The 24,963-nt window shown below is 39.8% G+C and overlaps 1 protein-coding gene across 10 annotated transcripts in view; it reads left to right on the forward strand.

Moving 5' to 3' along the window:
- Window positions 1-24,963, forward strand: part of GSAP (gamma-secretase activating protein) — a 178,692-nt gene that overhangs the window by 86,571 nt on the left and 67,158 nt on the right. For 3 of the 10 annotated variants that reach the window (XR_014139384.1, XM_081800650.1, XM_081800651.1), the window contains exons 1-5: window positions 8,664-8,884; window positions 19,430-19,506; window positions 20,626-20,682; window positions 22,841-22,910; window positions 23,217-23,270. Coding sequence is in view for 8 of the 10 variants with exons in the window: in XM_081800650.1 (XP_081656776.1) it covers window positions 8,776-8,884; window positions 19,430-19,506; window positions 20,626-20,682; window positions 22,841-22,910; window positions 23,217-23,270 (367 nt within the window). In the remaining 2 variants the exon portion in view is untranslated. Of the gene's footprint in view, window positions 1-8,663; window positions 8,885-19,429; window positions 19,507-20,625; window positions 20,683-22,840; window positions 22,911-23,216; window positions 23,271-24,963 lie in introns of those variants that run through there. The other 7 variants (XM_081800647.1, XM_081800648.1, XM_081800649.1 and 4 more) reach the window with 5 other exon arrangements.

Below are 24,963 nucleotides of genomic sequence, written 5' to 3' on the forward strand. Positions count from 1 at the left end.
CGGTTTGTTAAATTGATTAAACAAGGAGGCCATTAGACTGAAGGGGCACTAATGTCATGGCCTATGTAAGCAAACCAAAATCTAAGCCTACAAATGCCTCAAAGTTTTGAAATCCAAACCTAAAGACAGCCAGTCACAAACAGTCAACCAGGCTTTAAGCTGTAGCCAATGAATAATTTCCTTACTTTGCTTCCACCTTTTCTCTATAAAAATTTTTCTCCAGCAGAGCACTTCTCACCATTTCCGGTTTGGTGCTGTCTGGTTTAGAATGGATTTTTGTTCAAATAAACTGTTCAATGTTAATATACCTCCCTTTAACTTTTGAGAGTTCATAAGCCTCCATTGTAATTGTTTATTTTGATACTCAGATGATCCCAGGTTTGGCCATTTGGGAACCCCTTCTCATTGGCTCCTGTGTCCTGACAGGTCTTCATCATACTCGGATAATGTCCTTACTTTCTGGCACTATGAGTTGTTTCAGGCTCATTTTGTTCTTTGCTTGCGCCAGGCGTGTTAATTGATATCAGAGGTATTGCTGCTCCCAGGCTTTCAGTAGACCGAACGAGGGAATATATATGTCTGTCTGTCATCATCTATCTAATGGAAACAGTAAGTTTACACTAGTACCTCCAATTCCAATCCAACACTACAGAGTTTATTTTTGCTTTTTTTTTCTTTTCTTGTGACACCCTTGCCTGACGGTGAGAAACATGATTTACATTATTCTTAATATATTTATTTAACTGATCACCCCCCCCCCTGTAAATAGCCAAACTGTCATCTCAGCTGCCCTTCCTGCCCTTGTGCTGATGCCCTCCCAAGCCACTTGAAATCTGATACCCCATGTTGGACACCCCCCACCCCTCTCCCAACCACATGGATGGATGTAATGTTTGTACTGGACTGGATTCTGATACCTCCCACTGGGTGACTCCTCCCACCCCAAAAACACGCTCTTCATCCTGCTTGGGCTCTGAAACCCAAATTTTGGCCAACACCCTGCCCTCAACCCCACCCGTGCAGATGCTTACCTTTCTTTGCCCCATCTGATGGCTTTAGGATGTAATTGTTTAGGAACAGAAGGGGGAAAGCGAACAACAGGGCTGGGGCACAGGAGAGGCGATATAGGGAATAAGGGGCAAAAAAGACGAAGGGAAAATAAGGAAGGGGGAAAGAACAACATTTATGTTTAAATAAATTGCAAGTAAGCAGATGTTTTTGTTAATATGATATGGTCTAATGGTTTAAATACAAAGAGAAGAATCTAAGAAGCCGCTTAGAAATGGAGTGCTTTCTGACTGACATTGAATATAACAAAAATTTTTTTGTTTTGAAAGCACTCCAGCAGAAGTGGTCTGCTGGAGAAAAATTTTTATTGAGAAAAGGTGGAAGCAAAGTAAGGAAATTATTCATTGGCTACAGCTTAAAGCCTGGGTGACTGTTTGTGACTGGCTGTCTTTAGGTTTGGATTTCAAAACTCTGAGGCATTTGTAGGCTTAGATTTTGGTTTGCTTACATAGGCCATGACATTAGTGCCCCTTCAGTCTAATGGCCTTGTTATATATATATAACAAAAAAATTTTCCTCCAGTTGTTACAGGTAATACCAAAATCCATGTATTACAGATGGCAACCGAATTGTTCTTCCTATTTGAAATACGGTAATTCCACAGTTAATAATATTTACTCCTTAGTAAAGTTTCAAAGGAACTTTATGAAGCATTCTTGCTGCCAGAAATGGTTATCACACTTTCTGACTGTTTCACCCCAATACTTCCCTATTCCATGATTAACTCAGGTACAATTCCTTTCGAATGGATTCAGACTGTTGTCTAGTCCATCTTGTTCAATGTCAGTCCTTTATTTCCCTCCAAATCATAAGGCTATTATTCTTTGGAACATTGCCTTAAAAGATTTATGTCAGTTTTCTTTTCAACGAATTACAGGGAGAGGGCTCTCATACTAACATTGCAAATAAGTAAGCAGATTGAAACAGTTATTCTCTCAATCACTGCTAAACACAGTGTCAGGTCTCTATGAAAACATATCAAAACAACCTATGATGTCCCTTAGCATTCAGCCATCTCCACAACTGCATGGGGCAAAAATTGGCACAAATTGTCAGGAACATGGTCTTTTAAAGCTTGAACAATAATTTTATTATCAAAATTAGAGTGAAGATATATATATACATTTATATATATATATCTTATTTTTATTTTTATCTCATATTTTAATTAAAGCTATTTCAAAATCAAAAAATTAAAGGTTTAAAAAAACATTTCATGTAGTTACATGAGATAACTATTGTTAACAGTTGAGACAATCTTTAGAATTCCATTTGTAACTGGTAAGAAATGGGACTATATCTTCTATTTTTAAACATAGATCTAAGTACAATTCCTTTCTTAGATGAAGAAAGTGTGTAGGATGTTAATGTGCTTCATTTTCATTTTTAGGACAGAATTTAAAAATACTAAAAAATGGCTATAGAAAATTCTTATCATAACAGAACTTGGAATTGGTGACTTAGGGACATATGGATTATCCACCTTGAATATCTTGTATATTTTTTAAAATTCTCCAGAAAGATGTCATGTTTTCCCATTTTCTGATGTGTAGATCTCTAAATACTATTACTGGAATCACATTAAGTAAAACACTGAAAAGTGTGAACACAGGTAAAGAAGATCTTGACTTCGATACCCATTTATTTTATTAGGATCCCTGTGTTGTGATGTGAACAGAGTGGGTTATTTCAGAGGACTCCTGTACTCCTGCATCTTGGAGTGAGGCTTCTGCTCTGCACCCAACCAAAACAGGCTTGAAACTCAATAACTCAGTCACAAACAGGAAAAGAAAGAAAACAACTCTTTTTTAAAGTAAGGCAACCATCTCAGGTCCCCTCCCCCCTCGGGAGCTTTGTGTTATCACTTTGCTATCGCTCAATAAACCTTGCTTTGCTTCCCACCAAAAAATATATATAATAATAATAATAATAACAATAAATTAATTAAAATAAAGCATACGGTAGCTAGAACAGTACTTCTCAAACTTTAATGTGTACATGAATCATCCGTATCCTAAACGGGTGGGAAGATCCTTGCAGTAACTAGCAGAGCTTTGCAATTCATGGTGTCCTCTATGGGCCAACAATGGCAGCATCATCTGGGAGCTTGTTACCATGTAGACCCCAGACCGCTGAATCAGAATCTACAGTTTAACAAGATCCTCAGGTGATGTGTATGCTTATTAAAGTTTGAGAATCCTTGATTTGAGGTGCTGTTAGCAGAAGTAACTGAAAATCCAATTCAAACTGGCTTACATAATAAAGGAAATCTATTGGCTCATGTAACTGAAAAGTGTGCTGATAGAATGAGTTTCAGGTGTGATTGGATCCAGACGTTCTTAAGTTATTAGGGCTCTGGAACTCTTTTTGCTTATCTGGGCTTTTTTCCCTCCAAGCCTATCCCCTTAACGTTATTTCATTTATGTTAATAAGAACAATACAAAACTATAGAACAGTGTATCCTAATAAATGTTAAAATAAAAACTTGTTGGGGTGCTTGGGTGGCTCAGTCGGTTGGGCGTCTGCCTTCGGCTCAGGTCATGATCCCAGCTCCTGGGATCAGTTCTGCATCAGGCTCCCTGCTCAGCAGGAAGCCTGCTTCTCCCTCTGTCTGCCGCTCCCCCTGCTTGTGCGCTCTCTCTCCCTGTCAAATAAATCAATAAAATCTTTTTAAAAATTAATTAATTAAAAATAAATAAAAACTTGTTATGATCATAGCACTCTTTGGTGCTAGCTACCAAAATTTTGAAATGATTGTCCTTTAAAATTGAGCCACTTGGCGGCAAGTAAAATAAAAGCCTGACTCGATCTTGTTGAACAGCAGGAAGTCTGTTATCTTTATTATCAACAAGGCCAAAGGTAGGGCTGGTGCCGAGAATGACAGGCCAGGGCTCCCTTTCTCTGCAGTTTTCTGCAACTCCATCTGTGGACTCCATCTTCAGACTGGAGCAAGACTGGTGAAGTCCCAGGAATCATGTCCAGGCCTTCAAATATATAAAGGCTGAAAAAGACCTTCTTTTCCCATGTCTCCTTTTTTGAGGAAGAGTTAAATCTTTCTCAGAAATAACATAGCTGACTCTTCCTTACAGCCCATTGTCTAGCATTAGGTTTCAGGCCCATGACAGAGACCTCGAGTTACTTCTGAATATCCATTCTCTCTGCTTTCTTTAATAATATTGTTCTGATTTTATCTGGACATATGGCTAGCCAGCTAAAAGATTGTATTTCCTTGCTTCCCTGGCATCTATATTCAGCCATATGACTAAGTTCTAGTCAATTGAATGTAAGTAAAAATGTTATGTAGAACTTTTGGGAAGTATCCTTAAAAGGGAGGCAGCATCCTCTTTTATGGCTCTTCCATTCTGATTTCTGGAAAGCAATCAAAATGGTTGAAGCTTTCACGGTCATCTTGGATCCTCAAAGAGCTGGTGGAACAAAAAGCTGGAAGAAGCCCGGGTCCCTGATGATTTTAGGGACTTGCAATTACAAGTAATGGGCTGCCCACCTCCAGTTACATAGGAAAAGCTTGTGTGTTCAATTCACTTTTAATTTGGGTTTTCATTAACCTCTGGTGAACTTAATCCTGACCGATGCACATGCCCATTCCTAAATCAATCATTGGCCAGAGGAAATGTTACCACCTGACTGGGGGCAAATGGATTTGGGGGAGGCAAATAATCATATTAAATATTTATTTACTTAAATACATATTAAACATTTATATTAAAAACAAATTACTATGGGGGGCCTGGGCGTCACAGTCAATTAAGCGTCTGACTCTTGGTTTCGGCTCAGGTCGTGAGCTTGAGGTCGTGGGATCGAGCCCCGCATCAGGCTCTGGGCTCAGTGTGGCGTCTGCTTCAGATTCTCCCTCCCACTGACTCTCTCTCTTTCTCAAATAACTATAATCTTTTAAAAAAATAAAATAAAAATAAATTACAATAGGGAGGCAGTCTTCTGAATATCTACATACAAAGCCACCTTATTGTAAGCGCTGTAGTATCTTAGTTACAAACTTAAATGATTATTTCCTGTGAAGTGCAGAGGAACCTTACTTCCATTTAGATTCTAATGGGTATTCTGATAACTTCTATTAATTTTCATGAAAAATTCTCAGCTGTGCTCTCAAAGGATTGAGAAAACTTCAAACCTCAAAATGCAAGGTTTGGTTTTTTAGTTGATAAACTTTTACATAATTTTAACACATATGAGTTTACTAATGAAAACATTATTTTAGGGATGCCTGGGTGGCTCAGTTGGTTAAGCATCTGCCTTCGGTTCAGGTCATGATCCCAGGGTCCTAGGATCGAGTCCCGCATTGGGCTCCTTGCTCAGCAGGGAACCTGCTTCTCCCTCTACCTGCCACTGTCTCTCTCTCAAGCAGAATAAACAAATTATTGAAAACAAACAAAAAACAACAAAAAAGGAAATATTCTTTTAGCATGTTTACTATTCCACTGAATGTGAATTTCAAATCTAGTATCTTTAGTCCTTTCCTTAGATACCTTCCAGTTTTAGACTTTTGGGTTTGATTTGTTAAATAGACCATTTTCTAATTCCTTCAACACCAAGTTGTATAGCAAGTTCTGGTCTTGGTTGGGAGAATGGAATAGAACTTTTCATTTTAACATCTCTCTTCAAGAAACTATTTTCATTTACAAGTGATTCACAACCCACATTTCCAATTCCTTTAGTTTCTTTCAACTCTAAAACTCAAGATGAAATTACAAAGAGCCTAAGCTATCATGAGGACACCATATGATCTAAGCTCTGCGATTTCTCACTGTGGTCCCAGAATTCCACCCCAATCAGGGTGTAGTGTTTGGGAAACTAGAAGTGCTCAGGCTGTAAGGTAAGAGTACTCTAATTCATTCACTGGACATAATTAACACAACCACCAGTAGCAGAAGACTTGTTCAGAGCCCAACTTTGTGCTTAACTAACTTTACTGCTTTAGACCAGATACTCGTATCACCTTTTCGAGCATCAGTTCCCTCATGTATAAAATAAAGGCCTTGATTACAAGATCTTTGAGTCTCCAATTTGTGCTGTGCTAGGATGCCTGGGTGGCTCAGTTGGTCAAGTGTCTGGCTTCGGCTCAGCTCCTGAGCCCAGGGTCCTGGGATCGAGCCCCACATCGGGTTCCCTGCTCAGCGGGGAGTCTGCTTCTCCTTCTACCCCTACCCCCCTGCTTGTGATCTCTCTCTCTCCCAAACTCTCTTTCAAATAAATAAATAAAATCTTTAAAAATAAATAAAATCCCCAAGAAGCAGAAATATTTCTTCTCTACCCAAAAGCCAGTTCCTGGGCTTAATGATTCTGTGAGGCAGAATCATTAAGTTTTCTTTTCTTGTTTCCAGCTTTATTGAGGTATAAATGGCAAATGAAATGATATATATTTAAAGTGTACAACGTGATTTGATATACATTGTGAAATGATTACCACAATCAAGTTAACATATCCATCGATGAAGCAGTTTTTTAAATAAAGAAGATATGACTGTCTCCAGTCCGGTCTTCTCTAGAATTCAAGGATAATCCACCAGCACTCTTCTTCTATTAACCCTTCACAAATTTTAAGCCGGTAAATCACCATTCACCAGTCTTTTCCTTAGTGAATGATCAAAGCTCAGCCATTCATGTACTACCTTCATGGTCTTGGCCTCATCTTTCTGCTTCTTGGTTATTATGTTCTCTATGTTCCTTGTTACTTAATTTTGAAGAGAGTTTGTATATAATCACGGCTTGATGAGAACTATATATGAGGATTGTATCAGTCTTGCTTGGCAAAAATAGAGGTTAACTGTGGGGGAAAAAAAGACCCAGAAACACTGATTTTTAAAATAAGCAAGTAAAGACTTCATGAATAAGGCAACGAGCCTCATTTGGTATGACACATTTCTTGTAGTAACTCCCCATGACTTCCTCCTTTTTGTGCACCAGCAATATTAGTAACTTCATGAAACATTTCTGCTGAATCTTCATGCACTTTACAGGTGGGAGGATTTTCCAAGGTATAGGGTGGTGAGTAATGGTGGAGTTCTACCTGAAATCATCCACTACCTCAATTGGAGAAACATGTCTCTAGAGCACGATCAATAGTTTCTTTTACCTTTATTTAGAATAGTTTTCAAACCCTAGCAAGCCTAAGAATCACCTGAGGCTCTGGCTAAAATGCTCCTTTCTGGGCCTTGCCCTGGTCTAGACTAGAGCCTAGGAGTTTGCATTGTAAAACAACTTCCCAGATGATTGCAATGCAGGCAGTTTTCAGACCCTAACTTTGAGAAACATGTGATAAGGCTTTCTTTAGTCTAATATGTATTGACTCATTCTTCAATAACTTGAGCACTTTTCAGGTGCCCCTGGTAGGAGGCAAAGGGGCAAAGGGATGTGCCAAGACTCAAGATTCAGTATTCATGTCTCCAGGCAGTATATGACTGTCAGATGAAACATACTTACAATATCTCTCTAGGAGTTCAGGGCTGGGAAGGCTGAGGTGAGCCGAAGCTGTGGGAAGTCTTTGTGGATCCAGACTGGAAGGACCTGGTGATTCCCTCCCTCCCCCACCCTCACCCCCGAGGAAGGAGGGTGAAATCAGAGGGGTTCTGGAAGTTAGGTCAGTCGGGAGCTGAAGTTCCCGGTGCAAAGGCTGCAAAGGTCAGTTAAAGTGTAGGCACTTTATCCTAGGGCGGTCAGCTGTTACTAAAGGTCTGCGTAGGGACATGAGGATAGCTTTGTCTTAAGGGAGAGTAATAACCTGGGGTTGATGTTCAGGATGGATTGAATCTGGCAGTGCCAAAGGCACAACAATCATTAAACTTACGGAGGGTGCGTGCCTGGGAATGGAAAGAAAGCTGAGTGGTGAGATTAACAAAACACTGGATTTATCTGTAGGGGTGGGGATGAGAAGGTACCCAAGATGGACCGATGAGAACACTTTTAAAAGACTAGGCACAGCGGGCATCCTAAACAATTCAGCTTCGTAAAAGCCAGTTCGTAAAATCCTAAACAATTCCTTCGTAAAAAGGGAACCTCTTGAACAGGCAGAGGATCTGTTTGTGCCAAGATTGTTAACCCTTTCCAGTGTCTCCGTATCTCTCAAAATAGAACCGTCTTCCCACGCTCGCTCCCTGCTGCTACCTAAACACTGCTAATGACACATCATCTCCCTGAAGCTGGGTCCAGTAGGCCCAAGATGCTGCAGGCTTCTGCCCCTGCGATGAACTGGAACCTTCACCTAGCTAAAATACCTCTGTCTTGTCAAGTGGTTTCCAACCACTTTGGAAGCACCCAAAGATTAAACAAAAAGAAGAAAAGTAAGCCTAGCGCCCACATCTAACGTGCAGCACAGATTAGAAACCACTGGTTTAGCGACATCTCCACGGCCCCTTAAAAACAAATCCTTCCACTCGCCTGCCCTCCGCCGGAAGGACGCACGTGGAAGGTTCGGGGCCGAGTGGGCCGGTCGCCGCGCCGCAGTCCCCTTCCCCCCAGCTAGCCCGGCGTGCCCAGCTCGCGGCAGGCCCGGAGGAGGCGGCGCCCCGGGCTCCCCGGGCCGGGCCGCAGCAGAACTGAAAGCGGCGGGCGCGGGGAGGCGGGGGAGAGGAAGGAGGGGCGGGCGCCGGGGGAGAAGGGCGAGGTGGCGCGCGGAGGGCCGGGAATGCCCGCGGCGCGGGGCCCGAGCCGCCCGGTGGCCGCGTCCGGGCGATGGCTCTCCGTCTGGTCTCCGACTTCGACCTCCGGAAGGACGTGCTCCCGTGGCTGCGGTCGCAGCGGGCGGCGTCAGCGGCCGCCGGGGCCCGAGGCGGCGGCCCAGGTGCTGGAGGCGCGCGTCCGGGCGGGGGGGCAGGTGGGAGCCGGCGAGGGGGTGGAGTCTGAGTCGTTCCTAGCTCGAGGGCCCCCAGGCCGGGCCGAGGTCGGGGGCATCGAGCGGAGGGGGAGCCGCCCGCGGCCCCTGCCAACCTGTGAAGGTTGGTGCGGAAGGGGTGAGCTTCTCGCTCTCGAGTCCGGGCTTTGCCTCCCTCACCTCCGGCCACTGGGTGAAGGTCAGAGGGGCAGCTCGGGGCATGGTCGTGGCTGGACTGCACTGCTTCTTCTAGCGAGTCCCCCAGCTTCTGGCTCACTTGTTGCCCAGTGGTTCACCTTTAACAGGAGGGCCAGGGACACTAGTGGTACCTCAGCATCGTCTCATCAGGGCAAGGCGTGGAGGAGCACCTGCCAAGACCGCGTTCCTCTAGCCCAGCGCTGCAAGGAGTGGGACAGGGGCTTCTCTATGCTTCATTCACATCTATCTCACCTGCCTGGGAGGGTTCATCACCCCTGTAGGGGCTCTGCCAAGACTGGGGCTCCTGAAAGTTGTTGCGTTATGAGAAAAGATGAATCATGGCCACCAAAAAAACCACCATAAAAATACCTAACAGTTGCGCAGTTTGTCTTCACATTTGTGAGATGTTTCTGTGTGAATAGTGTTCACAGTGTTCATGACTTAGGGGACATGCCCCTTGAGATGTGAAGTGCGAGAGGGCAGGGGTCTGCTTTCAGGCTGTGAGCAGTGAACTAGAGCCTGCTGTTTTCCAAAGAGGCACCAAGCGCATTGCCACCAACCCAGAGCATAGCAGCACCTGTCCCCGCTAGCGGGATTGGGCTGTGAGACGGTGACGGTCAGGTTTGCTGTCCAGCTTCCTCAGGATCAATGAGAATACTTCCTTCACGGCTGAGGCTTTGCTTTTCATCTGTCTCAAAAATCCTTTGTTTTGGTTTTGATGAAGGAGAGAAAAGTGACTTTTGAGCCTTTCTAGCATTGATCAATCAAAACTTCAAAGAAGAGGAACTCGGTGATTTCTCACATTTTTTTTTTCTTTTTAAGAAGGTTACTGTAAATAATGATCCATCCTCAAGGCTTAAATTCAGCTTCAAAGCTATCATACCCTGGATCCCACCTTGTTCATAGGAGCTATTCACTTCAGTGTGTTTGCGCCCCCTTCCCCACCTCTGTGTTTTTCCTTAAACACTGTAGACTGCTGGAGGGTGTTTTTTAGAAGGGTTATCCTCATATCTACAATTTCTTCCCCCTTAACTCTGATGAAAGTTTTCTCTCCCTACCTTATATCTTCACATGATCCTGTGGCTTTAGCAGAATTATTTGTGGGGTAGCTTGTCTTGCCATGTTGGTTATTAGTTCCAAATAAGGAGTCATGTTTGTGTAGCTCAAGGCTTGAGTTTGCTGAGGTGTCATTATTAGTAAAGTTTTGCTTTTTTGGAAAAAATTAAAGTCTCCTAAAGAGGTTTTGAAGGTTTCAGTTTTTAAAATACAATAGGCAGCTCGATGCCTGCTTTCCACCACAGAGTAGTCCTTTCCCTGAGTCTTCACACCATAGAGCTAAATGGCAGGTGTCTGCAAATGAAAAGCTAGGGGAAGTGTGAAATGCCACAGTCTTATGTTTCAGTAATGTGTGTTGTGATTGAAAAGCTGTATGTGAACCAGCTAGGCCTTAGCTTCCCGTGCCTTTTTCACTCATCTGTGAAGAGACATAAACTTGTGTATTGACATTCCACTAAGCAACAGATGAACTTAGGTCCTCAGAAGGTAAACCTACTAGAAATACCAGCTTTTTCTAATATTGGTAGTATTTCGCTCTTGCAGAGCACCTTGGCAAGATCATTAGCCCCCTTATGCTAAGAGAATTTTTACTCCTGATGATCACCAGTGGGTAGTAGCTCAAAAAAACACGGTTAATTCCTCTTCTATAATTTGTAGCACTGGCAGGGGAATGTGGGGTTCTATTTTATTTCTAGCATGGCTATTACTCCGCACATTTGGCAAATTATTTTCCTTTCAAAGTCTCAGCTTTTCAAATGTAAATTATAAGTAATTATACCATTGTAATGTCTCCTCTCTGCACACTTGCTGTCTAGATTTAAAGCCTTAATATTTTCACATCAACAAATACAATTGAAGATTTCTTAGTGGTGCTAAGTAATACTAAGTATGACATATTCCTGGCAAAATAGCCAGGGAGCTGAGCTAAGTTAGCCATGGAAATTCAGTGCCTGTGGGATAGTATTTTAGTCAACCAGGGGTTAAAGAGTAAGGAGACCAGATTTGGTTACTACATATGCTTCTGGTTCTGGATTGAACTTTTGGAAAATAATCTCTCCTGAAATAAATGGAAAAAAGCATTTCTTTTAAAAACTAAAACAATTATACCAAAGAATATTTTAGCACATGTAACCTATAAATAACAAAAAACTAAACCACACACCCACCTTAAAAAATAGAACAATATCAGGGGCACCTGGGTGGCTCAGTCGGTCGAGCGTGTGACTCTTAATTTCAGCTCAGGTCATGATCTCAGGGTCGTGATATCGAGACTCACGTTAGGCTCCACACTCAGTGCCGAGTCTCCTTGAGTTTCTTTCCCTCTGCCCCCCTCACCACTTGTGCACACACATACTCTCTCACTCTCAAATAAGTAAACCTTAAAAAAAAAAAAAAAACAGTATCAAGACTTTTGAAGGCTCTTGTGTTTCCTGATCTATCCTCTTTCTCTATCCCTCATCTCCTAGTGGTAACAACCATTTAAACTTTGATCTTATTTGCAGTTTTAACCTATATGTATATCTCCCTATGCAAAATATCATTTCATTTTGCTTGTTTGTGAACTTTTTTTAAGATTTTGTTTATTTATTTGACAGCGAGAGAGGGAACACAAGCAGGGGGAGTGGGAGAGGGAGAAGCAGGCTCCCCACCAAGTAGGGAGCCTGATGCGGGGCTCGATCCCAGGACCCTGGAATCATGACCTGAGCGGAAGGCAGACGCTTAACGGCTGAGCCACCCAGGCGCCCCTTGTTTGTGAACTTTAAATGAAAGAATATTATATGTATTCTTTTTTGCTTTTTTTTTTCTTCTCAGTATCCACATTGACTGCTATAGGTCATTGACTTTCACTGATGTATAGTATTCCATTGTGTGAATGTACAACAGTATGGTGGACATGGAGATGTACCGCTTAGATCTTCCTTTCAAGGAAAAGCTTGTCCCAAGGGTTGTGAGGGTGGTCAGTAGATAAGCTTCAGCTGTCAGCCCCTTCAGGGATTGCCTCCATGGAGGACTTCCTTGCCCAGTGTCAGGACATTTTGAGTGTGGCCCACATTTAATTAGGGATTGAGGTGGGGTATCACGGCCTGGCCATTTTGACTCAACACAGGACAACTTTGACGGTCTATTTTAGTATGAGAGCCTCTCCCCTGGGGGATTCCAAAGTTACCTGACATTGCTGCAGCTTGACTTCTCCCCCTTCGTGGTCCTACTTCCTTCCCCTCCCTCCTCCAGGTGTTAATCCCACTTCACTGAACATTCCCTGGTAAATATCCTGGATACTAAGCTGTCTCAGGGTGCTTCCTGACTTTACTTATCCTTTTTGGAGTGATGGCATTTGGGAAGTTTCTGGGGTTTGCTCGTATCATCAATCCTTTTGCTCACTTTCTTGTGCATGATGGATGTCTAACTGGAGTTGCTGTGTCCTAGGCTGTGTACGTCTTCACTTTTCCTGGAGAGTGCCGAATTGTTTTCCAAACCAGCTGTACTTATTAACAACCCCATTTGTGGTATAGAAATGTTTTTTGTACTCCGTATCTTCACAAGCTCTTGATATTTCCAGATGTTTAATTTTTTGTTGAACTGGTGAGTCTAAATGTTATTTCACTGTGGTCTGAGGTTTAGCATCTTTCTATATTTATCGACCTTTCAAGTTTCCCCTTTTATGAGATGTCTGTTCATCCTGTCCATTTTTCTATTGTATTTTTTTCATATTGATTTTTAAGGGTTCTTTATTCTGGATTCTAATCCTTTGTTTGTCATATATGTTGCAGATATTTCCTCTCACACTGTTTTTTTCAGTTTGCAATGGGGTTTTTAATTTTAATGTGGTCTAATTTATGAGTCTTCTCCTTTTTGGTTTGTGCTTTTTTTGATATTTTAAAGAAATCCTTTCCTATCTAGGAGTCACAAAGACATCTTTAAATTAACTTCTAAAAGTTTTGCTCTTTGCATTTTGTTTTTTAATCCATCTGGAATTTATTTTTGTATGTGATATGAGGTAGGATTCGGGGACACAAGAGCCTTTAAAAGTCTTGATATTGTTCTGTTTTTAAGGTCGGTTGCTGGTAAATGGTTTTGCTTCGTTGTTTTGTATAAGCTTACATGTGTTAAAATATTCTTTGGTAAATTGTATTGGTGTTCTATATTAATAGTTCTCATATCACTAACCAAATAGCCCTACTTCTTCTCATTGACAGCAAAGCCACTTCCACCACATATCAAGTTTCCACATATGTGTGGGTCTCCTTTCCTGGGTTCTTAATTTTGTTCCTTTTGTCAACTTAAGATGAAAACATCTTAATAACTGTCTTTATGAAAGTCTTAAAATCTGGTAGAGTAAGCCTCCTCACCTTGGCAGTCTTCGGCACCATTTTGGCTATCCTATGCCCTTTGGTCTCTCATATATATATATTTTGGAATCTGCCTATCAGATTTCACCAAAAAGTCGGTTGGAATTTTGAGTTGCATTGAATCTGTACATCAGCTTTGGAGAATTGGCATCTTTGCAATATTAAATCTTACAGCTATGAACCAAGTATAATTTATATTTAGTTAGATCCTCTTTATGACTCTTAGTAAGTCTTAGAATTTCTTCCATAAACGTCCTGCACACTTTTTGCTAGCTTTATTTCTAGGTTGTTGTTATTTTATGTTGCTTCCATAAATGGCACAATTAAAAACATGACATGTTCTAGCTATTATTGGTACATAGCAATAAAATAGATTTTTATGTATTAGTTTTTTATCTAGTGCTTAATCCCCTATTGCCATGTATCACTTTCAAGAAACTAAGAAAAAGTCTGTGGTATGAAAATTTTCTAAAGTTTCAATGTCATATGTGTTTAAGACCAGAAAGAATGTAGGTTTTCTTGCCTGTATTTTCTTGTCTGCTTTGATTACTCTTGGATCTATCATACACCAGATTGATTCATCTTTCAGATACTGTAATCATTCATCTTTACCAGAGAAGTGATCTATTTTACCAGGTGACTGACTCAAGAGTAATGTTTTCTTGTTGCCTCCTGTAAACCCTGCCCCCACCCCACTCCCTCTACCCCACAGATGGATTTTGGGGGCCAGAGGTCTGGCTTTGACATACTGTTTTTATATATTGTTTCAATATTCTCTGGCTACTGTTCTTTTCACTTTTCTTTCCCCTACCTTCCTAGCCTCCTTTTCTAATTCTCATGTTTTTTTGTTGCTTCTTAACTAATCACCCTGTCCTTGCTTTTTTTCATTTTATTCAGAATATGGGTATAAATCACATAATGATGTTTACTTTATAAGTTTAGGAATTATAATACCTGGTCATGTTGAGCCAAGGATTTATGTGAATTGTTTGCAGAATAGACATGTCATAGAATCATATTTTAGCACCTCCTGATCTGTATATTAGGAATCAATTCAAATCCCCCCCCCCCGACTCTTCCTAGTATGACAAGAAACACTTTTATCTGATTTTTGTCTCAAAGCAGTTGGGAACAAAATTTACACATTTGACAAACATCTTCCTATAAAGTGAAATCAGTTGTGTTTGGCAAAGAGCTTGAAATGGACAAGAGTATCTGACCAACCAGATTTAATTTGACATGAGCTGTGACTTGCCGACACCTTTAGTATTGAGGTAGTCTCCTTTTCTTTAATAGGTTTACTTATGCAAGTATCTACATTTTTTCTTCATGAGCTCTGAGGACACTGAACTGTAAAATTAAACCACATTTCCTCATTTGAATTGCTAAACTTCCTCCTCTGGAGTTTCTGGTGATGAACTACTAGAAGAGTCAGAATGAATAAGCAAAGAGGTTATTGAATGCCTCTTTTAAAAGGGTGTGTCTAAACCATGAGCAACTAATCCGGGGAGGAAAGGCTGATGGGTTAATAGTGTGTGGTGAGACACTGGTCTCTGGATTTCCAACATTGCCAAATTTGTCTAATTCAAATGTCCTTGAGATGAGAACCATGTACTTACACTACAAGTTTCTTTGAAGACTACAGTTATTACTTCCTAAGTTATGACTACCTAACAGATCCACGCAGGAATTATTTTTATTATTTATTTCAACTCTATCATGGTTGCGTTATAAGCTGGTCCTAGTTATGCTATCTAATGAATATTGTTTAACAAATTATAAGAATCTGTAGTTCAGTGGTTCTCAACCCTGGCTACACATTAGAATCACATGGGGAATTTAAAACACACACACACACACCTTAGAGACTGGGCTCCTCACCCGCAGTAAAATCAGGATATTTCTGGTAGGTCTTAGGCATCCATGTACTTTTAAAAGCTCTCCTAATCATTCTAACCCAAAGCCAGAGTTGAGAACCACTGGTTTAATGGAACAAGCATATATCATTTGTTGTAAACTGTACTTGGGGATTTTTTTCTCTTATTTGTTTAGTGTTTTGAAAATAGATGGGCTTTTGCAAGTAAATTGAATTTTCTTAGCAAGACTTCTTGTAAAGGAGTTTCTTATCTTAGCTGAAACCTTTTAAGTGTACTTTTGAGAGGTCTCTCCCAGCATCCTTATAATCTTGAAAGAAAAAAAAAATACTTCTCAAAATATTGACACATTGCATTCCAGAAGTTTTGAGTCATGTGCAGGATGAAAAGAAACTCCCTGAAATTCTCTTTGGTTGTCTACAAAATCTACCCTAGAGGATTTTTCAAAAAGTATCCATTGTCCCATTGTAAACATGATACAGGAAACTTAGTTCATTCTGTTCACCTTTTTTTCTAGGCTTGAGATTAATCTGTGCCACTTTTTCAATATGATATTGGCCAAGTATCTGGACCTCTATGAAACTCAATTTGTTTTCTTAATACCATGGGCCTATAATTCCTGACACAGTGTGGATGAGATAGAAAGAAGTCTGTAAATTGTTAAGTGCTATTTAGCAGTAAGCTATTGAATCATATTATTCTCCTAAGAGACTAGTTGATTATCCTTATTTTTTCATTAGTGTAAAGTGTGTCTGACAGCTCAAAAAATATTAAAAAGTGTACATGGCCATATTAAAACAAAAACAGCACTTCCCGCTCCCTTTGCCCCGCCCCTGGAAGATCCAGGCAGCTTCTTCCTGTGAGGGGTGGGGAAGATGTCAGGATGATTCTTAAATTTTCTATGAAACTTGCTCTTTGTCTTTTGAAATGTTTCCCACCCCCAACTCCAGTGCAAGGGTCCATGTCACCAATTGTCCTTGTTTTTTAGCCTGTTTTTTTCTTTTTTTCTTTATTTTTTTGGGAGGGAGGGGCAGAGGAAGACGGGGGGGAGAGAATCTTAAGCAGGTTCCATGCCCAATAAGGAGGTTGATGTAGGGCTCAATCTCACGACCCTGAGATCATGACCTGAGCTGAAATCAAGAGTCAGTTGCTCAACTGACTGAGCCACCCAAGCATCCCCTGTTTTTTTCTTTTTTACTCAGGAATACAAACTGAAATTTGCTCTGAGTTGTAGAATATTTTGCATATGTTTTGTCTGAATATTGAAACTTGTCATAATCAACATAATATTTTAACATCTAAAACACTATTCATGTGTGGGGAAATGAGTCAAGTTTAAGCAACTGGGAAAATGTGCATTTCTCTCCAATTAATGATGATAATTATCAAAGCTGTATCTACTAATGTTTAAATCCTTTAATTGTTGAATTGAGAGGAATATACTTAAAATTTTAGCTGAAAGATAATGGTCAATTAAATTACAAGTTAAATGTTTTGTGTAAAGAACCTATCTTTAAATCAAAATATGGCTTTCATACAAAAAGTACACAAATCATAAGTGCACAGCTCAGTTGATTTTCACAAAGTGAAACACACCCATGTAACTAGCACTCAGAGCAGGAAAGAGAACATTAATAGAACCGCAAAGTTCCCCTTCATGTTCCTTTCCAGCAAGCATTCATCTAGCATCATAGATTCATTTTGCCTGTTTTTGAAACTTGTGCATAAATTAAATCATATAGTTTATACCTTTCTTGGGAGGGGCAACGATCTGGGCTTCTTTTGCTCAGTTATTAATATTGTACATTTTAGCAAGTTATTTATTATGATCGTTGTACAATAGTCCATTGTTTGGATATCCCACAATTAATTAATTATTCTTTTTGCTTGATGGATATTTTGGATTTCCAGTTTGGGCTATTATGAATCATAGTGCTATAGAAATTACATGTGTCATTTGCTGAAATATGTGTATATTTCCAATGCATGATTGTTCAGCTTCAGTAGCTACTACAAGTTTTCCAATTTACCTTCCTGTAAGAGTGTATGAGAGTTTCAGTTGTTTCACATTTCTTGGCATCACGTAATATTAAAACATAATAAGTTAAGGATTTGTATTGTAATCTTTAGGGTAACTAATAAAAGAATAACAAAAGAATATATAACTGACAATAAGTAGGAGAATGAAATAATAAGATTTTTGATTAATCCAGAAGAAGGCAAGGAAAGAGTAAAACAATTGAGTCACATAGAAAAGAAATGGTAATATGATTGCTACAAATCCCAAATATCAGTGATTAAATGTAAATGGACTACATACTCTAAAGGTTATTGCTTGTTAGACTACATATCTTAGGAATAAGGACACAGGAAGAGTAATAATAAAAGGTTAGAAAAAGGGCGCCTGGGTGGCTCAGTTGGTTAAGCGACTGCCTTCGGCTCAGGTCATGATCCTGGAGTCCCTGGATCGAGTCCCGCATTGGGCTCCCTGCTCAGCAGGGAGTCTGCTTCTCCCTCTGACCCTCCCCCCTCTCATGTGCTCTCTCTCTCTCATTCTCTGTCTCAAATAAATAAATAAAATCTTTAAAAAAAAAAAGGTTAGAAAAAGTTACGTAAGTACTAACCAAAAGAAAGCTGATGTTACTGTACTGATATCAGACAAAGTAAACTTAAAAACAAAAATAATTATTAAAGATAAAGGACATTTTATAGTAAATAAAAGGGTTAACTAGTCCACCTCCTGGTTAAAACGCATGTGTGATTTTTTATGTGCAACCATATGCAACTGCAAAAGCTTTACCTGGCAGGCCTCATGGGGGGAAAGCTGCCCTCCCCAAACCAGACCTGGTACGTACCCAGTGCACCGCAGTTCCTGAAGGGAGTTGTAGTCAAGACTCAGGCCCCTCTGGCTGGACCTCATGGTCTCCAGAGCTGCATTCTCAGCCCAGTTGCCTTCCGTCAGAGGCCTCCCTTTATCAGGAGCCATCAGCAGAGACCTTCCTTAGGTACCTCTGCTGAAACTACCTCAGTAGGAAAAGGAGGGAACCTTGAAGATACTTTTTCTCCACTTTGACTTAGTACTTTTCCACTCTTAGCTCTTCTCCCTCTCCCTGCCCTGAGCCACAGAGTCCACGACACTGCAGGAGCTTTTTGTTGAGGGCTCCTTCAGCAGTGAGCGATTCCCCACCTCTCCGCTGATCCACCTGACCCTCCACTAGCATGTCATTCCATGGGGGAAAATGAACTGGGAAGCTGGTGCTTATTATGGACTCTTGCTTATATTGTCACAGCAAGTGATAAAAGGTTTGACTGTTACTTGCTTTTTTATCTTGTTGCTTTAATTGACTAACTCGGACACAAGGCAGTTCTACTGAGTTCCTGATGGTTAATCCACCAGGAAGCGATAACAATTCTCAATTTTTATGCCTTTAACAACATAGCTTCAAAATACATAAGGCAAAAACTAATAGATACTTAAAATTTATTGAAGGATAACATACACACAGAAAAGTATATAGGTTAAGAGTGTACAGCTCAGTGAGTTATTGCCAAATGAGTATATCAGTAGACCCAACACATACAGCATCACCACTAGCTCGGAAGGCTCCCTTGAGATACCTCCCAGTCACTAGTCCTTGCCTCTTCTCTAAGGGTCACTACTATTCTGACCTCTTACACAATAGATTAGTTTGCCTATTTTAAAACTCTCTATAATGGAATCATCAGTATGTGTTCTTTTTTACTTGGCTTTTCACTAATATTTATTAGATAACGTTTTTAAGCAGTCCCTTTTGGGGCACCTGAGTGACTCACTCAGTTAAGCATCCGACTCTTGATTTTGGCTCAGGTCATGACCTCAGGGTCTTGAGATTGAGCCCGGGTTTGGGCTCCATGCTGGGTGTGGAGCCTGCTTGAGATTCTCTCTCTCTCTCTTCCTCTGCCCCTCTCCCCTGCTCATATCCATACTCTCTCTCTAAAAAAAAAAAAAAAAATTCCCTGTTAAATATTAACTTGCTATCATTATCTTATCATTTTAGGTGTTTTGGAAAATAATTATGAGAGCTTACGTATACTAAATGTTGAAAGAAATGGAAATATTATTTATACCTATAAGGTATGTCTATATTCTCTTTTTTTATTGTGGTAAGATATGTGTAACATAGAATTTACTCTTTTAACCATTTATGTTCTTTTTTTTTATGTTACGTTAATCTTTTTTAATTGAATTTTGTGCTATATCTTACTGAGGGGGTAATGAACCTTTAACGTGACTTTTTTATTTTGTGAGATTAAATAAGGTGATTGAAATTCAGTCTTAATGGAATGTTTTCTTTTTTTTAAATGAGAACTGTATACAATGTCTGACACTCAGACTCAGTGCTCAAATTTTTTGAGTAAATGAACAGTTCCATTTTGCAGAGGAAAAAATGCTAAATGAAAGATGTTTAAATCTAATTAATATGTAAGGTTTTATCTTTGAGAAAATATTGAATTGTGATTACTCAACATCATCTGTTTAGACTTAGGTATGCTCAGACTTCTGAGGCATTATTGTTTAATGTGTGTTTTCAACATTAAGTGTTCTAAGGAATGAAAATGTAACTTTACTGATAACTTTACTATAGTAGAGAAACATGAAAGAATAATTTCAGTGGCCATATTGCTTTGCACAGATGTATTACTGTATTTATTTATTTGCTCAAATGTTATTTTAAGTTGGGGCACCTGACTGGCTCAGTCGGTGGAGCGTGAAACTCTTGATCTTGGGGTTGTGAGTTTGAGCCCCATGGTTGGGTGCAGAGGTTACTTACATAAATAAAATCTTTTTAAAAAGTTATTTTAAGTTGTATTCTACAAGTGTGCTGCATTTAAAGAATTGTATGATTCAAAAAGTTTTATTTACAGGAATATCATGGACTTGTTTTAGCCACTCCCAATCTCTATCATATATATTGTCTTGAAGAAATAAATGGAAGTACAAAAATATTCGCTCCTTTGTTATACTCTACTACCTACTAGACAGGGTCCCCCAGATTCACTAAGCTGTACACTCTTAATCCATTTCACTCTTTGAGCCCATATTACTAGCTGAAACAGGTTTGGTCCCTTTCTGACACGCTACCTTTAGAGTGCTTATTGCTAATATTTATTGAATTATTGCAGGTTTAAGACTAATAACATCCTAACTTCCTAAACAATGATACATAATAAATATCTCGTTAATTTTTTTAAGGATGATAAGGGAAATGTCTTCTTTGGATTATATGACTGCCGAACCAGACAAAATGAGGTAAAAATCACCATAAATCATAGATTCCTCATTAGTATTGCTTTTAGAGTTTTTTCTTCTTTCTGCCTCCTTTTTCTAGATACGGATTCTCATTTCATTTTCTAAAAATTTAGTTTTTATTTTCTTTGCCTCCCTTCTTTCTTTTACCATCTTTAAAAATAAATGAATAAATAAAGTGCAAGGACTCCTGGACCAAAGCATCACCTGAAGTTTCTTAGTCCTTTGAGATTTAAGCAAAACTGGCTCAAATCAGTTATCCAATATTCTGTAGGAATGTAGGAAGTCCAATGCCTTCCTGAGATTTGCGTGCTCCCAGAAGTTTAGGATCTCATAATGACCTTTGGCTCCAAGTTCCGTTTCTCCTTAACTTTCACTTTTCCCTTGCTTCTCAAAGATCCAGGTATAGAACCCAGCTTCCTTTTCTTAATTTTTCCCCACACCACCCACATAGAACATTGGTTGATGTGACAAGTCTTACCTGACTCTTGGTGCAAAGGTGAGGGAGACATTTTGTGCCTGTGTAAAAACAACTTACAAATATGAAGGGGCTAAGAAGTCTATGTACACTGACACAGAAGGATCTCCAAAACATACTGTTATGTGAAAATAAGCAAGTTGCCAGAATAATACATTTCATTTATGTTTAAAAAAACTTGCAAGAAAACATAAATATATGTTAAAAACTCATTTTAAAAAGATCTGGAAGGTTACAGAGTCAGTTACAAACATGTTTCCTTTTGGAAAGGAGTTCATACGGGGTGAGCGTAGCGGAGAGCTTTGACTTTTTATTTGGTGGTGTTGGCATGTTTTAAACACTGAGACTATTCACGTGTTATCTTATAATTAAAAGGGTAAAACACTAAGAGTTAAGGGTATACATCCATGATTCTTCTTACTTGTATATCAGAACCCCTCAGAGCAAGAGTCAAAGGAAACCAAAATGTCTCACATGAATTTAGAGCCTCCTTATTTACTCAAAGTTCACTTTTTCTAATCAATCATTTTATGACTTCTCAACATTTTTCACCAACTTCTGGCCATAGGATTCTAGTGTGTTCTCAGTGCTTTTTTAAATGTGCAAGTACTAATTACCTTCCTAATACTCCTGCTACATGTTTTTTCTCTTAGCCTGTTCTCTACTGAGGTCTAAGACTCTTGATCTTTTCTTACCTTCTGAGGGTATTGTAAGAGTTTGCCTAATATAACTACGATTGTCTTCATTTCCTCAATTTGCATATCAAATCCTCCTTCTGCATGACCATTTTCATTTTCTTTAATATTTAATAAGGAAATGGAATCTTGCAACATTTCAAACAGCAAGAAAATTTTTAAAAGAGTAAGTAAAAACAGAAGATTACTGTGCCAAGGCTCTGAATATAAGAGCCTTACAGGAGTGGCACTTGTGATAGTCTGTTAGACATAATTAATGATATCATAGTTAGGTAACTTGATTAAAACTTTACTTCTCTCAATAATTATAATAGCTGACATCTGAGTGCTTATTATGGGTGGCAGACATTGTAATAAGTGCTTTTTATGGATCATCTCAGTTGATCCTTCTAAGGATTTCATGAAATAGGTATTATGATTTTTATTTTACTGATAGGAGAATAGAAAGATTGAATAACTTGTCCAGGGGTGCCTGGGTGGCTCAGTCGGTTAAGCGTCTGCCTTCGGCTCAGGTCATGATCCTGGGGTCCTGTGATTGAGCCCCACGTCGGGCTCCCTGCTCAGCAGGGAATCTGTTTCTCCCTCTCCCTCTGCCCCTCTGCCTGCTTGTGCTCTCTCTTCCTCTCTCAAATAAATAAATAAAATCTTAAAAAAAAAAAAAAAGAAGAACTTCTCCAAAGTCACACAGCCAGCAAGTGGCACAACCAGAATTTAATCCTACATCTAGCCTGCCTCCAAGGTCTAGGCTCTTAACCACTAGGCCAAGTTGCCTCATGGTTAAGCTTCAGTGCCAACTATGGCCTACAATTGCAAACTTTTTTCTTAAAAAATAATCTGGAACTTCTCGGTATGGATAAACTGGTTAATTGATGGTTCTTTAATAAAATGTCTGGCCACCATGATAACCACCATGATAACTGGGAATTTGAATTCTAAAATTGTTTTTTAACACAAAACTCCAAATTAAAAAATAATTTTGTTTTAATAGCATCTCTATACATTTGAGAAAGACTTGCACGTTGTCAGTTGCTCTGTCAACAGTGAGAGAACTTTGCTTGGTAAGTTGAACTCTTTTATTGCTACATGTCAAGAACTAAACTACATTTGTTGAGTTTGGACTTTTGCAATATTTGACTATTCTACAAAAAGGGTTTTCTGGGAAAAGATGCTCTTGGGAGATTAATTTTGAAATAAAAATTCTGTGGAGTCTACTTACAAAAAAAGAATGCTTTCTGAGTTACCTTAATCATCCACTGACAGATCCTTTGAGCCCTCACTTATTTCAGGTATAAAGTGGTAAACTTCAACCAGCCACTGCATGGATCATCTGCTAATGGATTATTTTTTTTTTCTCTTTCCATTAGCTGCAAGTTTAGTTCATTTCACTAAGGAAAGAAGAAAGAATGAGCTTCAACCAGGTATGACATTATATTTTTTTAGTGCCTATTGAAAGATGAAGATTTATTCACTACTAAGTCAAATTTCAAACATCTTTACAAATTATCTCAGAATGAAAAGGCAAAGGTCCTGTCAAGCATGAAAAAGTGTTGGGTTTTTTTTAAAGATTTTATTTATTTATTTAATTGACAGAGAGAGAGAGACAACGAGAGAGGGAACACAAGCAGGGGGAGGGTCAGAGGGAGAAGCAGGCTTCCTGCCGAGCAGGGAGCCCGATGCGGGGCTCGATTCCAGGACCCTGAGATCATGACCTGAGCTGAAGGCAGTCGCTTAACCAACTGAGCCACCCAGGCACCCCATGAAAACGTTTTTTAAATTATTTTTTTTCAAGTAAGCAAGAAAGTACGGAATATAATGTGACAGTGAATAGTAGAAGTATTAAAAAGGCATTTAGCACCTGCAGACAAATAAACACCAAGGACATACTAGAACCCTATGACTAGAAGCTCGTGTAAAAAACGCTGGGAAGGGGCTGATATTCCTTCCAAGAATATCTTTTTTTTCTTACATCGGGTGAACTGTGAATAGTCCGCCAATTCTAAATAAAATTTCTCATTTGCCAGGGCCCACTTTATAGTTTATTATCTATGTGATGCTCCCTCCTTCTTTTTAACATTCCACATCATCCATATGTCCAGAACTCAACAAATAAGTGCCTGCAATGGGTCAGGCACTCTGCATGGTGCTGGGGATAAAATGTTATACAAGAAAGGTGTAGCAGTTGCCCTCATGGTGAGCTATAGAGACTAGTGGTGGGTGTGGGTGCACCATGGGGCATGGTCCCATCTTCAAAGGAGGGCAGTAAGCCCAGTGGGACCAGCTTTTCAGTTTACCAAGAGAAATATGAACCTTTGTGTAAAATTTTAATTTTTAAATGTTGGCTCAAATATTTTTAAGAAATTCTACTCAGGACTTTTTGGCCCTAATTCATTTTAGCCTCAGGAATTTCTTATTTTGCTGATAAACCCAATAGAACCTATATTCTTTACATGATGTTTACCATCTATGCCTGATTGTCATGCAGAACAGTGGCAATTATGTACATTATAAAATGTACTTTCAGGGGCACCTGGGTGGCTCAGTAGGGTAAGCGTCTGCCTTTGGCTCAGGTCATGATCCAGGGTCCTGGGATCCAGCCCCGCATCAGGCTCCCTGCTCCGAGGGAAGCCTGCTTCTCCCTCTCCCAATGCCCTTCTGCCCCCCACTCCCCACCCCCGGCTCATGCTCTCTCTCTCTCAAATAATAAAATCTTTAAAAAAAGATAAAATGTACTTTCAGATGAACTTTATTGTAAGGTTTATTAAATTAAATCCTATTCAGGGGCCATCTGGATGGCTCAGTCAGTTAAGTGTCTGACTCTTGGTTTTGGCTCGGGTTGTGATCTAGGAGTCATGAGATCAAGCCTCCCGACGGGCTCCACCCTCAGCGGGAAGTCTGCGTGAGCTGCTCTCCCTCGTCCTCTGCCCTTCTCCTCTCTCTCTCTTTCTAGGATAAATAAACCTTAAAAAAAAAAAAGTCCTATTCAGATCTGCTTACTCAGTCTTTAAAGCTTGATGCACCTCCAGTGAGATTATCGGATCACATCTTTAAACATATTAGAATGAACATTGTTAGGTGTATCGTATTGGCTTCCTAATACTTTATGTCTTGTCA

Source organism: Leptonychotes weddellii, chromosome 12 (assembly GCF_054177405.1).
Source record: "Leptonychotes weddellii isolate Sample4059 chromosome 12, ASM5417740v2, whole genome shotgun sequence".
Taxonomy (NCBI): domain Eukaryota; kingdom Metazoa; phylum Chordata; class Mammalia; order Carnivora; family Phocidae; genus Leptonychotes; species Leptonychotes weddellii.